The 12,665-nt window shown below is 50.6% G+C and overlaps 4 protein-coding genes across 5 annotated transcripts; 1 reads left to right on the top strand and 3 right to left on the bottom strand.

Annotated features, from left to right (window-relative positions):
* Positions 1 to 2,141: 2,141 nt before the first annotated feature.
* LOC1276541 (protein downstream neighbor of son homolog) lies at positions 2,142 to 4,266 on the top strand. The gene is made up of 2 exons (XM_315901.5): positions 2,142 to 2,515; positions 2,577 to 4,266. The coding sequence occupies exons 1-2, from the start codon at positions 2,271 to 2,273 to the stop codon at positions 4,156 to 4,158; spliced, it is 1,827 nt and encodes a 608-aa protein (XP_315901.5). The 5' UTR covers positions 2,142 to 2,270; the 3' UTR covers positions 4,159 to 4,266.
* LOC1276540 (DNA-directed RNA polymerases I, II, and III subunit RPABC2) lies at positions 4,184 to 4,887 on the bottom strand. The gene is made up of 2 exons (XM_315900.5): positions 4,727 to 4,887; positions 4,184 to 4,642 (listed from the first exon to the last, which is right to left on the bottom strand). Exons 1-2 carry the CDS (start codon positions 4,753 to 4,755, stop codon positions 4,276 to 4,278), a joined length of 396 nt encoding a protein of 131 aa, XP_315900.2. The 5' UTR covers positions 4,756 to 4,887; the 3' UTR covers positions 4,184 to 4,275.
* Positions 4,888 to 5,033: 146 nt separating this feature from the next.
* Positions 5,034 to 8,398, bottom strand: LOC1276539 (lebercilin). Of its 2 annotated transcripts, none has more exons than XM_061643951.1 (6): positions 8,098 to 8,398; positions 7,120 to 7,318; positions 6,792 to 7,048; positions 6,485 to 6,704; positions 6,258 to 6,416; positions 5,034 to 6,190 (listed from the first exon to the last, which is right to left on the bottom strand). In XM_061643951.1, the coding sequence occupies exons 1-6, from the start codon at positions 8,118 to 8,120 to the stop codon at positions 5,234 to 5,236; spliced, it is 1,815 nt and encodes a 604-aa protein (XP_061499935.1). In that variant the 5' UTR covers positions 8,121 to 8,398; the 3' UTR covers positions 5,034 to 5,233. The 2 variants fall into 2 exon arrangements, with proteins under 2 accessions (XP_061499935.1, XP_061499937.1); XM_061643953.1 differs by lacking the exon at positions 8,098 to 8,398 and adding an exon at positions 7,930 to 8,078.
* A 141-nt stretch (positions 8,399 to 8,539) lies between these two features.
* Positions 8,540 to 12,445, bottom strand: LOC1276538 (ribosome biogenesis protein BMS1 homolog). Its single transcript, XM_315898.5, has 3 exons — positions 12,269 to 12,445; positions 8,898 to 12,187; positions 8,540 to 8,823 (listed from the first exon to the last, which is right to left on the bottom strand). Exons 1-3 carry the CDS (start codon positions 12,324 to 12,326, stop codon positions 8,605 to 8,607), a joined length of 3,567 nt encoding a protein of 1,188 aa, XP_315898.5. The 5' UTR covers positions 12,327 to 12,445; the 3' UTR covers positions 8,540 to 8,604.
* Positions 12,446 to 12,665: the final 220 nt, after the last annotated feature.

The raw sequence follows: 12,665 nt of genomic DNA, 5'->3' as shown, positions 1-12,665 counted from the left end.
ATTCTTTGGGCTCCGGCGTTTTTCTGTTCTCTCTCTTTTTTTTTTTTTTTTGCAACAGACTTTGAATGGAAGGAAAGCAAAAACAGTACCACACAAACGTGCTAAATCCGGAAGATGTTACAATGGCGTCAGAGGGGGGAGGCACCCACCATTTGACACACCGTTGGTTTAATGCGAGTGCAAAAAAAAACGCCGCGACAGGGAAGCGAACAACTGCAGACACAAGACACACATACACACACACACACACACACACACAAAATCAGACATCGAAATCAGCAGACAAATAAATAAAATTTTAAAGCTTTTTCATTCACTTCAAGGCGGGAGGGGCTCTACGCCGTCTTTCCGGCAGGCAGGAATCTTTGCACGTGAAAGCAAAATCGTCCCCGTTTTTGGTTTTTTCGCGACACGCCAACAAGCAAGTGGCAACAAACTGTCCTGCTTAGCGTAGAAAAACCTACGCACCATCGCAGCGACGGTAGAGAAGAAGGGGGGACTGAACAGGACTTTGGCCTTCCTTTCGTTGAGAGTAAACTCGTGGAAACGAGGGCAGGGGGAGGAAAAACTTCCATTTCCTAAGCGTATTCAAATTTTATGCAGATCCAATACGATTTAGAAACATACTTTAAGTATTTTCTATCTTTAGTCTCGCGGACCGCAGAAGAATGTTCTCACGATCGTTCGCTACGGTGGGCCGCACAAGCCGGTACCGACCGGGGTAAAGGTAAGAAAGACTTTTCCCTTTACTGCTGCAGTCTTACCCCCACACCCCCTGTGCAGTACTTTGTTTGCTAGGTGTTGTTGAAGTAAAAATCAACCACTTCAACGAGCTCTGATAGGAAAAACATTCGCCCGCAACAAGGCAGCGAAAGCAGGTGGTTCTGGAAGAAGCAGACAGGAACCAAATAAAAACCCTAAATGAAGACATTGATGTGCAGGCGGTAGCCCCCTTCTCGAGTGTGCATTACTGCGCCTTCATACACCTCCGCACGGGGGAAGGATAAGCGGTCTTAAAAGCAGGACAGGCGTAGCAAAGGGGAGAGCAAAAAAGCAGGAAGTAAGCATGCAAAAATGGAAGCTTAATACTATAATAGCTTTATCTTTCACGCCAGGAAAGAAATCCTCACAGCTAGAGCTGAGGTTTTCCTATTGGATACATTTGAGTTCCAAAAAATAACTATTCTTGAGATGGGGTTTTTCTTAAAATTTGAATGACCATAGCTTGCGATTTAGGTCTTACATTATTTGGTAGTTGTGTCTTAAATCGTATAGATTGCATATTTTGTGTAGGGTGGATCTACGCATATAGAATATCACAAGTATATTTTTATATCTTTGCATAATTATTGGATTGGTCAGGACAAGATATGCTTCTGTTGCCTGCAATCCCATCTAAATGCAAATATTTACTATTGCATTCCAGTTGAACTGCTTGCTACAGGACAGTAAGTAATGAGTTTTGGCATCACATATTCATACTAATGATGACCATTTCCGGTGTACCTCAAAGATAACTTTTGGCTCAAATTTCCTCTTTAATTAGAAGCTGATGGGATAAAACGCTAAGCAACTGATAAATGATTTGAAAAATTGGTTAAAATTACAGACCAATCCTCACCAAGCATTTAAAAACGCCTGAAGGTATGCAAATGGTAAATAGATTGAAAAATATAACTCAGCTTGATAAAACAAAATGTTTAAGGGATTAACAAATCGTTAAAGCAAAAAATAACAGGAAAGGTAAAGTTGGCCAGGCTAAATATATTTTCTTACTGTAAAAACAAATTGTATTCCTTGATACTTTCAGGCGCATAATAGATAATAAATTTTGCCTACCTTCAGGCGCTACCAAACACCAAACATTCAACATTCCTTGAGTTTAGGACAATCGTATTGTCGTATTTATTTTTAGTTAAATGTAACTTGATAAAAAGTATTTGTAATCAAGAACCACATTCATGCACTTGAAACTGAAATTTATTGTTTTTTTTTATCGCACACAATTCCTAGCCACGTGCGTTATTTTGAAATAACGACACAGCCAACATTCAAATTTGAATTCAAGCAAACAGTAGCGCCATCTATTGCAAAACTAAAGAAACCAGGCAACGTACTGGGACTCTTCTTTTGCTTGTTGTTCCCTTTTTGCTACCAACGTCTGTGACAGCTGGCAGATGTAAACAATCGCGTCGCATCATTTTCCCTTGCTGCGCGCTCTTAGTTCTCGGTCCACGTATTTTCCACCCCCTTTTCCGGGATCCAGCAAAATGAACTCCAACACCGAAGGTATGCTATCGAACCCGTCGCAATGGAAGCGGCCGGAAGATATACTGAAAATGCAACGGCTCAAGAGGAAACAGCGAGCGTTGCAGGACCGCATCAACAATCAATCGAAAGGTGATGGAGGAGGCGGAGGTAGTGGTGCGAAACCGAACCAATCGTCCGCCGGAAGTGACGATCCACTTGCGAATCGTTTTGAGGCGAATCCGAAGCGAAAGAATCCATTCTCGAGGTAAGCCAGCAGAAGCTGCTGAGGTAGACTTTTGTCCTTATTTGTCTTTTTTTGCGTTCAGAGCGGTTGATCCAGCGGCCAAACGACAGAAGGAAGCACACACCACGAGTCAGCTCGAGGACGTTGGAGAGTCAACCATCTTCGAGCTGCTGAACAAACCGCAAACAGCAGGCGTCGTACCAAACTTGGAAGCTCCCAGCACAACGCCCGCCGCCATTGAGACACGCTTTCAGCAGTATCATTGCCCAGTAGAACAGTACCTGCCCGTCGACCCGGAAGAGGAACAGTGTATAGCGTGCAAGTTCGCCCCGATTCACTGGAGCATCAAGAGCAAGCTGCGCATCATCTGCCAAACGCCGATACCGGGCACGAATCTCAAAACAAACCAGGAAGCGAGCGGACTAACCTCATTCGTACGCTGCATCGATTCGAAGGAATCTTCCACCGGGATGGACATTTCCCCGGGCGCCCGGTTCTATCAGGCCACTCTCTACTGGCAACATCCGTACCTGCCATGGTTTACCCTTTTCCCAAGGAATTCACGCAACAACAACACCCAAGCTCCACTGGTGGACGAATCGATCCGGAACGTGCTAGCGAAGGAGTGGATCATTAGCTTCCGTAACCTGTTCCAGCTGGTGCGGGCTCGCCAGTGTCCCTACTTCTATCTCTGTGCCAACTCCTTCACCGTGCTGTTCCGGGCGGCCGGTATCGGTGGACGGGTAGAAACACACGCACTGCTCACACCCACCACGAGGGGAATGCGAGCGGCACTGAAGCAAGAAGAGATCGAATTCACAATGCCGCTGAAAAAGGGAGCATCGACACAGACACAGGATCAGCTCAATCGTTCGTCGGAATCGGGCATCGGTAACAGCAGCTTCTCCAACTCGTCCGAAGAGCAATCGCAAACGGCATCGAACGAAGAGCTTACGAACGATCGTTCACTGGAAGGAGAGCAGCAGGACGGAGAGGAGGACGAAGACGACGACGATATGGATGGTGAGCAGTGGTTGGAGAGTATGGGCGTGGATGCGGCAGAAATACGCAAAATCAGCGATGTCCACCGAAGGAAGCAGCAGAAGCGGGAATGCGGATCCGATTACAGCGATCAATCGCTCGTCCTCATCGAAGGCCCCGAGTGTCAGGCGTTCTTTAACTTTCTGCTCAACGCTAAGAGCACCATCGCTAAGGTGGGCAGACTGGCGGGCATTCCACCGACCCTGCTGGCGCCGGTATCGTTCGCTGGCGCAACACTTCGCACCCTTCAGACCCGCTCGAGCAAGATCCAGATGGATGGCCAGCAGTACCACAGTACGGAGCTGCAGGGGGTGGTTCTGCCCCACATCCTGCCGTACGTGACGGATCTGCTGTGCGAGAGCAAGGACAACTACAGCGTTACGATGGCTACTGTACCGAGCACGGCGGCACTGTGTGCCGCCTCCCAGAAGCTAATCAGCGACGCGGACAAGGAGAACGATGCATCGGCCCTGGCTGGGCCAGTGTTTGGCAAGGAGAACCTGTCCGACTGTGGGCTGAACAAGCGCATCGTCGAGAACATGTGCCGCGCCACGAAGGATTCCGTGTTCGATACGGAGCGGCTGCTGTACAGTCAGGAGGCGGGTGGATTCACATGGAGTTAGCTTACATTTTACCACAACAAGTCCATCCTGTTTGCAGCCTGTGTAGAGAAGACTGTGTATTTTTCCACCTTAATATAATATACAATGGTTAAAACCCTCCCAGCTTAACACTCTGATTTAATGGTCGATTATAATTAGCTCGTCAATGCTCCAGTCCTCGTACGACGAGTCGGGCAGGTAGCGCCGGATGATGATGGGAATTTTGCGCTGCTTCAGCTCCTTCATCGCTATCTGCAGCGGGTCCGTCTCGCCCTCCAGCTCCACCATGATCGGTGCGCACATGGCGATCTGCAGGGCGCGCGTACCAAGCACACGCGCTCGCTCGTACTTCGTCATGTACTTGGTCGTGATGCGCTTGTTCTTCGGCACACCGCCACCGGCCTGGCCCGGATTGATGATCTCGATGTTATCCCCATCCTCCTCCTGGTTCAGCTCGTCAATGTTGTCGTCCTCCTCGACATCGTCGAACTCATCCCCACCGACACTGCGCACGTCGGGAAAATAGGGAAAGGCAAGAAGTGTTTCATTAGACAAACAAGCGCAATCGTAGGAAGGCCGCTTTACTTACTCATCGTTATCGTAATCGCCATCATCCATGGTGGAAAAGTGTGCTAAAATTCGAGAACCTTTTTCTGGAAAATTCACGCCGCAGCACGCCGTCCAGCAAACGCTTTGTTGATGGCTTTTTGTTTGACGTTTCTTCCCCACACGTCAAATCGGCTGTCAGTGAAGGGTGGTATAAAACTGGTCTAAACGTGCGCCGACTGCAACTGAACGAATTCAAAACTGCAATAACGAACAGAAAACCGTTAGCTTGTCATGTAACACAGCGGAAATGGAAAAAGTATAAAAATATGACAAAAAAAACAGCTAAATTCCATTCAAAGATACGATTTATTAAAAAATATATCTCTACACTGTCCCTGGCGTTAACCACCAACACCACCACCACACACTTCTGCCTACATAAATAGGATTCATCAATTTCATTGCCCGCCACTAGCCCACACTCGGAAAACGCTCGAAAAAGTGTGCGCCAGGGGGCGGGCAGCTTCCGGTTCCACACCTCAGCCTCTCACTTCTCGAAACTATCACCATCGATTGCCTTCAACACTTCCAGCAAGTTTTGCTTCTTTTTCGGATCGATCTGCACGCGCTTGGTGTTGTCCAGCTTGGGCCGGTTGAGCGAGGGCGGCAGCGGCGCCACCCCCTTCGACGGATCCTTACCGTGATGCAGCTCGTCGCAGAACGTGTCCAGCAGCGCTTCCTTTTTCAGTATACTTTGATGCATCTCCTGCTTCATCGCTTCCAGATCCCTTGCCGCCGACGATCGGCTGCCGCTCTCCACCGAGTCGGAATCGTTCGTTTCGGACGAATTGATCACCCGCTTCTTCACCGCACGCCCCTTGCCATTGTCCTTGCCAGCCGAGTATCCATTGGTGGTGGTAGTGTTCGTGGTGGCAGCCGACGAACCAGCCTCACGGAACTGTTCCTCGAGCTCGCTGATGTGGGCCTTATGCTCGAAGATTTCGCTCAGATGATCGACACTCTTCTCCGGCGACAAGTCCGTCTCGTAGTCATCCTCGTAGGACGTTTCCGTCGTGGCACTGTACCGCTTGACGGTTTGGCCTTTCAGCAGCTTGGCCGCAGCACCGGGACCCATTTCCGTCTGCAGCCGGAACAGCTCCGACGCGATGGCCTTGTCGAACTCGGCCTCCTGCTCCAGCGCGTACTGGTTAAACTCGGAGCACATGCCCTCGTCGTACTGGTGCTCTGCCGTGCCGTCCGACTTTCCGTTTGTGCCGGTCTCGTCCGATTGTGCGTCGCCCTTGTGCTTTCTGGAGCTGTGTCTCTTCCTAAGCTTGGAGGAGTTCTGGTGAGCGGCAGGCATTTCCTCGTCCCGGGGCGACAAGGGTTGCAGTATTCTCGGACTGGGAGTGGGTGATTTGTCCCCTTCGCCTCCTTCGTGAGCGTTTGGTTTCACCTTCGGGCTCATGTCCAGGTTCGTTACCGGGGAAGGTTCGGAAAAGTTCTGCAAAATGGAACGAAAAACGTTTATTTTGGGCACAAAATACATTCTTTACAAGCTGCCATCTTACCGGGTAAGGGGATTTGTGCGAGGAACCGTTTCCGTATCGAATCATTTGCTGCTGCATTGGCTGTGGTGGTTGCTGCTGCTGCCCTGAGGATGGTTTGGACGTCTTCATCAGAAAGTTGCTATTCTTCAACAGCGTCGAAGGAGTGCGTTTCTCGTATATCTACAAGCAAAAATGGGCAAGAATCAACGTAAATCCGATATTGAGAGAATGTTCGGATTCAGCAATACCTCAATGACAGAGTTGAGCCGGTTGACTTCATGCTGCGTGCGCTCGAGCTTCTGCGCCAGCTCCCGTTGCTTCAGCATTTCCTGCTGCAGTTGGGCTTTGAAATTTTTCGAATCGAGTTGAATCCTTCTAGAGAGTAATTTGGCATCGTTGTCCTTCTCCATGAGCCTGTTTTCTAGGTACCGCACCCTGTCGGCCAGTCTTTCGCGTTCTTCTAAATGTCTGCCGAGGTGAACCGCCGGTGGACACATAAAGATTTTGAGATGACCCGCGGCTTTTTTTTTTGTTTAAAAACAGTCCCACACATACTTATCTTTGTTGAGCTGCACCAGATGCTTGTTCTGGTCCGTGATCGTCAGTATGTGGGCGTCCTTCGCCTTCAGCTTGCTGATCAGCTCCTTGTTTTGGTTCTGCAGGTTGCGATACTTCGTCTGCCACGTGCGCACCTCTTCCGCGTGCGAGTTGAGCAGCTTCGGCAGCTCCGCGTTCGAGTTGACGTACTTGGAGAGTGCCGAATCCTGGCGCTTCTGTACCGATTTCAGCACCCGATTATCTTTGGTCAGCTCCTGCAAGGGAAAACAGAGAGGCCAGAAATGAATATCTCCAGATGTTTAAATATTTACAACCAAACAATTACCGCAATGACCATGTTGGCCGCTTCGAGCTGGTTTTGCAACTGCTTCAGGCGCAACATGCGCGCCGACATTACCCGGTGCCGCACATCGCTGTCGGACGCTAGCACCATACCCGGTTGCCTAGCAGCAACCTTGCGTCGGTGCAGGGCGGAAAACTTGGAGCTGTTTGAATAGAGACTTTCCATACTCTGCATAGAATAGCTGTAGAACGGGAGCAAAGTGTAAATTAGATTAACACTGTTTATAATTTTCAAACTCCTAAGACACGTGTAAGTGTTCCAAATTCATTTAAAAGATGGTAAGGATGAAACCTGATAGAAAATACCCCCTAAATCGATCGAATGATGGTGAACACTGCACGGCGCGCAACTGACCAAGGCAATGATGTTTACTTTGGTAAATAAAAACAGGTCCTTGCCCAGTTGCCCAGCCACTCGCTAACGTGTTGTGCCTTTTGAATAATAAGCAGCAGCAGTTTGTTGTTTTCTTCCCCCCACCCCTCGGGGGCAGCAGGAGCCGAAAGGTGCGAAGGTGAAGCGAGCGAAAGGGAATGTTTTCCGTTACTAAGGGTGAAAGTGATTTGGGACGACGGAGGACGATGACAGGGGGTATGAGCTGAGGGCGACAAGAAAACAACCAACACCAGTTCCCGTTCCGCAAGGATATATCCACATAGTAGGCACTGGTTGAGTTGGGCGAAAAGAAAACTGTGTATATAAAAAATGCATATGTGAATGACGGTGGAAAACTGATGAGCTCAGTGCATTTTCACTAAGTGTACTTGGAGCGAATGTACTGTCACGATCACTCACCACCACCCTGAGGAGTTGACCGGAAAATGGAACTTAGCGCCGATGCACACACACGGCAATTACGATTTGCCTGGCCACCTTCCTATCGTTGTTACATGATACTCCTTGTTTGGGCAGGGAGGATGAGTCCTCCCGCAGGATAATTCACCTTTGCAACGGTATACTCACGAGGAACGCAATGCCGTCGACATTATACTGGGTGGGCGCCACACGTTGAATTTTTCCACAACACAACTTTGTACACCGAAATCGAAGAGAAACAGCGTCCCTATGCTGCTGCTGATGTTGATGCTGGGGAATGGGAGAGGCAACACCACATAGAAGAGAGAGGAAAAAAAACACAGTTGCCGTCAGGTTCGCAACACTACTGGACAACACTACTGGACAATACAGCACACCGGCGTACGTCCTGCACTACAGAAACTTGGCTGAACAGTGAAGCAAAGGCACAGTGGATGGAAATTTTCAGCTGTTTTCCACAGCCTATTTGTTTTGCGGCGTTGGCATGGCAACGTGATTGCGCCTCTTTCGTGGTGCGGGAGCTTCGAAAGACAGGAGCGCGCGCGTGGCGGCATTTTCGAACGTGCGAAAGTTGTCCGAAAACAGTTGATAATTTTTCAACTTTTTAGTTTTTATTTTTTAAACTAATTTCAGCAACCGAAAAATGAAAAAAAATCACTTTTTGCCCTTCTTCATTTTCTCCTCATTCTGCGTATCCATCTTGCTGATCGCACGGAACACCTTCTTCTTTAGATCCTTCTGGCGCTGTAGCTTTTTAAACTTTTCGTTCACCAGCTCCTTCTTGAACTTCTTCGACCGCTCCCGTGTCTGGCGCAGCTGTTTGCTTTGCTTCGCTTTGTAGTTCGTTTTGATCATGTTCATCATTTTTGCCACCTGAAAACAAAAACCGTCCATTAAAATCCGTTAATTTAATTGTCTTTTCTCGTTCCGACAATTAATGCACTTACCTTCTGCTCGTGGGGCGACATCACGACCGCCACCCGTTCGCTTTCGAACGACTTCTTCGGCTTGAGCGGCCCCAGCTTGGGCTTGTCCTTGTACGGCAGCGCTTTCTGCAAACTTTTCGGTATGACCAGCGGCCGGAAGGCCAACTTTTCGCGCACAATCTTCCTGCTGTACGTGCTGTCCTCCTTCGGCTCGAACTGGATGTTCTTTTCGCGCTTCAGCTGGCCCAACGTTTTCATGCCCACCCACTGCGACTTCTGGTCCGCCGGCAGCAGCAGGTTCGTCACCGGGGCGTAAAACTTCGGCACACTCACCCGGAACCAGGTGCGGCAGAACACGATATCGCTAAGCTGGATGCGATCCTCGAACGTCGCACGGTACGAACCTTCGGGCGGGACCGCCTTCTTGATTTGCCCCCGGATGCCCGACACGGTCCGTATCTTGGCGCCCTCGAACTTGGCCACCTCGAGCTGCGAGTTGAACATGCCCTTGATGTAGGCCGTCTTCTGAAAGATCTTGTCCGGCGTACCGATCAGCTTGAGCTTCTTCACGATTTCCACATTCTTGTCCGACTCGCTGACCGCGCCGGTCGCCGCGACTCGGAAGCCCAGCTTGCGCATCTCCTTCTGATCGTACGCCACCGTCTGGATCGCCAGCACCCCCGTGTTTTGGGGCGTGATCGGTCCCCAGAAGCTCATGCTGCACGTCACGTGGTTCGGCGTGTACTTCAGGTAGCGATGCTTGAAGTCGTCCTCCACCTTGGCGTAGATCGGGACGGTTTGGAAGCGGCGCCAGCCGAGCGAGATGATCAACGGATCGCCCGTTTTCAGCGTCTTCTTGTACCAGCGGTGCTTCTTCACCTTGCAGTTCACGTACCCCACGTTCTCCTCCACCATGTTCAGCCCCCCGATCAGCACGGGATAGGACGGGTCAAAGTGTTCCACAAACTCGGCCGAAATGTTCTTGAAGCACATGCGCACGTACAGCCCCGCCCGGTGGCCCTCGATGTTCAGCCGCACGTCCTCGTCCAGGTTGGCGAACTCTTTCTTGTTCAGCTCCGATTGACGTAGCGCGTCCGCCTTCAGCTTCTCGTAGTACTGATGGTCACCCTCGATGTGCTGATCGTCCCGCTCCGGGTTGTCGTACTCCGAGTCGAACTTGGCCTTCAGCTTCATCTTCTTCGCCATCAGCTCGGCCCGGGACATGTTTTTCTCCTCCACTCGGGTCGCCTTGCGCTTCAGCGACTTCTCATCGCCCTTCTCCGCCTCATCCTCATCACCATCCTCGGCCTTCTCGTCGCCCTTTCCTCCCGCTGGTTTCTTATTAGCTCCCTTCGGTGCTTCGTGCTTTTCGCCCGTTTCCAAATCCTCAAAATCCCCGTACACATCACTATCCCCGTCGCTCATATCGTCCAGCTTGAGCAGCTCCTCCGCATCCTCGGACGCTTTCCACTTGCCCGTCACAAAGCAATTCCGGATCAGGTCCTTGTTCTGCTCGCTCGTCCAATCGCGGATCCCATCGCCGTACTCCTCGAAGAAGCAGCACTCATCCACATCCTGCACGCTTTTCTTCTTCTGCAGTTCGGCCTGCCGCTGGCTTACGCTCTTGAAAATGCCACCAAGCAGTCCGTCGTCCTCCGAGTCGGCCCCTTCCTCCGCTTCGGCCGCCTGTTGCTGCTTCCGTTTGTGGAATTTGCTAAACACGCCGTACACTATTTTCATCAAGTTTTTGTTGGTGGCTAACCGTTCGAGATAGTCTTTACGGGCCCGGGCGGCTAGACCATCCTTCCAGGCCATCGTGTTTCCACCGGAAGCGTCGGCTTGCTCATCATCGTCCGAGGAGAGATACCCGCTGGTGCGTGACTTTCGCCCCAGTGTGTCCATATCGTTCATATCCTCCTCGTCGCCACTTGAATCATCGTCTTCGTCGTTCTCGTTATCATCGTCATCATCATCCTCCTCACGCTCTTCTCCATCATCTTCACCTTCCTCCGGTATCCAGCCAAGCCGTGCGCCTTTCCCAACCTCCGCCTCATCGTCTTCCGAGTCTTCCAACCCGGAATCCTCCTCCTCCTCATCCTCCCCTCGATCGTCCTCGTCCGACTCGTCGTCGTCAACGCGCTTCGCGTCATCCACGTAATCGGACGACTTTATAACCGCTCCACCGCTAAACAGCCGAAACTCCTGGTTTTCGATCGCCACATCGAACGTTTCCTTCTTCTCGATGAACGAATCGACAATCTGCTGCTGCTCGCTGTCCGGCACACCCTTCCTGTGGCTGTGCGACCCGGACAGCTCAATGTAGACCGCATCCTTATCGTACACGATGCCACCGACGCCGGACATTGGCGCATAAAGGAGACGCTCCTTTTCCATCAAACTTCGCTTCTTCTCGCCCGACGGCAGCGGGCACGGGTCGGGCAGTGTGCTCAGCTCCTCGATCGGCATATCGCCCAACCCGGCTATGTGCACCATGTTCTCCTTCTTCAGCGGAACACCGCGCACGTACCCGTACAGCACCACGTTCCGATCGCACTTCGCATTCAAGCGAATCTCTTCCGCGTTCGTAATGTCCTCCATACGATCCGCCACGATGTAGCTGTGTGCTCCGCGCCAGCTGAGCGGCCGGAACTTCATCACCGCTATAAATCGCCCCAAGTTGCGGATCTCGTTCCGCAAATACTCGCCGTGGATCAGCCCGGACAGGTAGAACAGCTTCGCCCCATTGTACACCTCCGTCCAGAAGCGATGCTTCAGTACCTTTTTCTGCATTTTCAGCGCCTTCGCGTTCTTAATCACGTCCAGATGGTTCAGGATGCCCATAATCTTCGGCATTCCGTGCACCTGGCAAATGTTCAGAAACTCAAACACCTCCATCTCGAAGCCGAAGCTTGCGTCGACCATCAGCAGCACCAGATCGGCACACTTGGCCACGTCGATCATGCTGTTAATGTCGTTGTTGCACTCGAGCAGCGTAATGCGCCGCTTCTTCGACGTGACCACCGTAATTGGGCCGTTTATGGTCGTCACGCTCGTTTTGGTAAAGTTTTTGATCAAGTTCTTGATGAGCGTGGTTTTGCCGACCTTCGGTGGACCGACGACCGCGATCAGCACGGGCGGCGGTTCTTCCGGCGTTTTGTCGACGAGCGGGATGTGCTGCTTCTTGGTGATGATGTCCTCCTTGTACCGGAAGCGTTTCTCCGCCGAGCGGGCCTTCGTGATGGCGAACGCTTTCGGGTTCTTGGTCCGATCGGTCGGTTTGTTTTTGGCCTTCTTTTTGTCCGCCTTTACGCCTGGAAGGAAGGGAGGAGATGAAGATGAAGCACACACTTTTGGGAGCATGGTTCAAGGGCCACCATGTACGGCTTGCTTACCGGAATGGCGTTTCTTGTGGGCCTTTTTGGCCTCGGTATGGGAACTATCGTCCGCCATGGTTGCGTCCGGTGGCTTTTTTACACTATTTTAGCGGAAAGAAAACTGTTTAAACACGACACACCATGCCGCATGCTTTCAAAACACGCATGAGTTTGTTGACATTTTTACAGATGACATATGCCGCAAGGTCACAGAATGGCAGGTGCTGCCATTTGGAATAGTTTGACATTTGATGGGATAGATTTGGGAAAATATTGAAAAGTTTCAAGTTTTTATGCTATTACATTCAGTGTTGGATGTTCAAAATGTTAATTAAGAACAAAATCCCATATTTCCTACATTTTTTTATTTAATAATATTGATTTTGACAGTTGCGTAGACAAATGTGCAGAACAG

This window comes from Anopheles gambiae, chromosome 2 (assembly GCF_943734735.2).
Source record: "Anopheles gambiae chromosome 2, idAnoGambNW_F1_1, whole genome shotgun sequence".
NCBI lineage: Eukaryota > Metazoa > Arthropoda > Insecta > Diptera > Culicidae > Anopheles > Anopheles gambiae.
Note: the sequence above shows the minus strand (reverse complement) of the source record. Positions and strands in the feature narration are given on the sequence as shown.

What these genes read in the sequence shown, in the direction of transcription:
- LOC1276540 (XM_315900.5), bottom strand. Translation starts at nt 4,755, where the DNA reads ATGGATGATGGCGATTACGATAACGATGA. An exon ending in GGCGATTACGATAACGATGA is followed by an intron (nt 4,643 to 4,726) that starts GTAAGTAAAGCG and finishes CGACGTGCGCAG; the next exon opens with TGTCGGTGGGGATGAGTTCG.
- LOC1276539 (XM_061643951.1), bottom strand. Translation starts at nt 8,120, where the DNA reads ATGTCGACGGCATTGCGTTCCTC. An exon ending in TCGACGGCATTGCGTTCCTC is followed by an intron (nt 7,319 to 8,097) that starts GTGAGTATACCG and finishes CCCGTTCTACAG; the next exon opens with CTATTCTATGCAGAGTATGG. An exon ending in CGCACAAATCCCCTTACCCG is followed by an intron (nt 6,191 to 6,257) that starts GTAAGATGGCAG and finishes TCCATTTTGCAG; the next exon opens with AACTTTTCCGAACCTTCCCC.
- LOC1276538 (XM_315898.5), bottom strand. Translation starts at nt 12,326, where the DNA reads ATGGCGGACGATAGTTCCCATACCGAGGCCAAAAAGGCCCACAAGAAA. An exon ending in CCACAAGAAACGCCATTCCG is followed by an intron (nt 12,188 to 12,268) that starts GTAAGCAAGCCG and finishes CCTTCCTTCCAG; the next exon opens with GCGTAAAGGCGGACAAAAAG. An exon ending in TGTCGCCCCACGAGCAGAAG is followed by an intron (nt 8,824 to 8,897) that starts GTAAGTGCATTA and finishes TTTTGTTTTCAG; the next exon opens with GTGGCAAAAATGATGAACAT.
- LOC1276541 (XM_315901.5), top strand. Translation starts at nt 2,271, where the DNA reads ATGAACTCCAACACCGAAGGTATGCTATCGAACCCGTCGCAATGGAAG. An exon ending in CGAAAGAATCCATTCTCGAG is followed by an intron (nt 2,516 to 2,576) that starts GTAAGCCAGCAG and finishes TTTTGCGTTCAG; the next exon opens with AGCGGTTGATCCAGCGGCCA.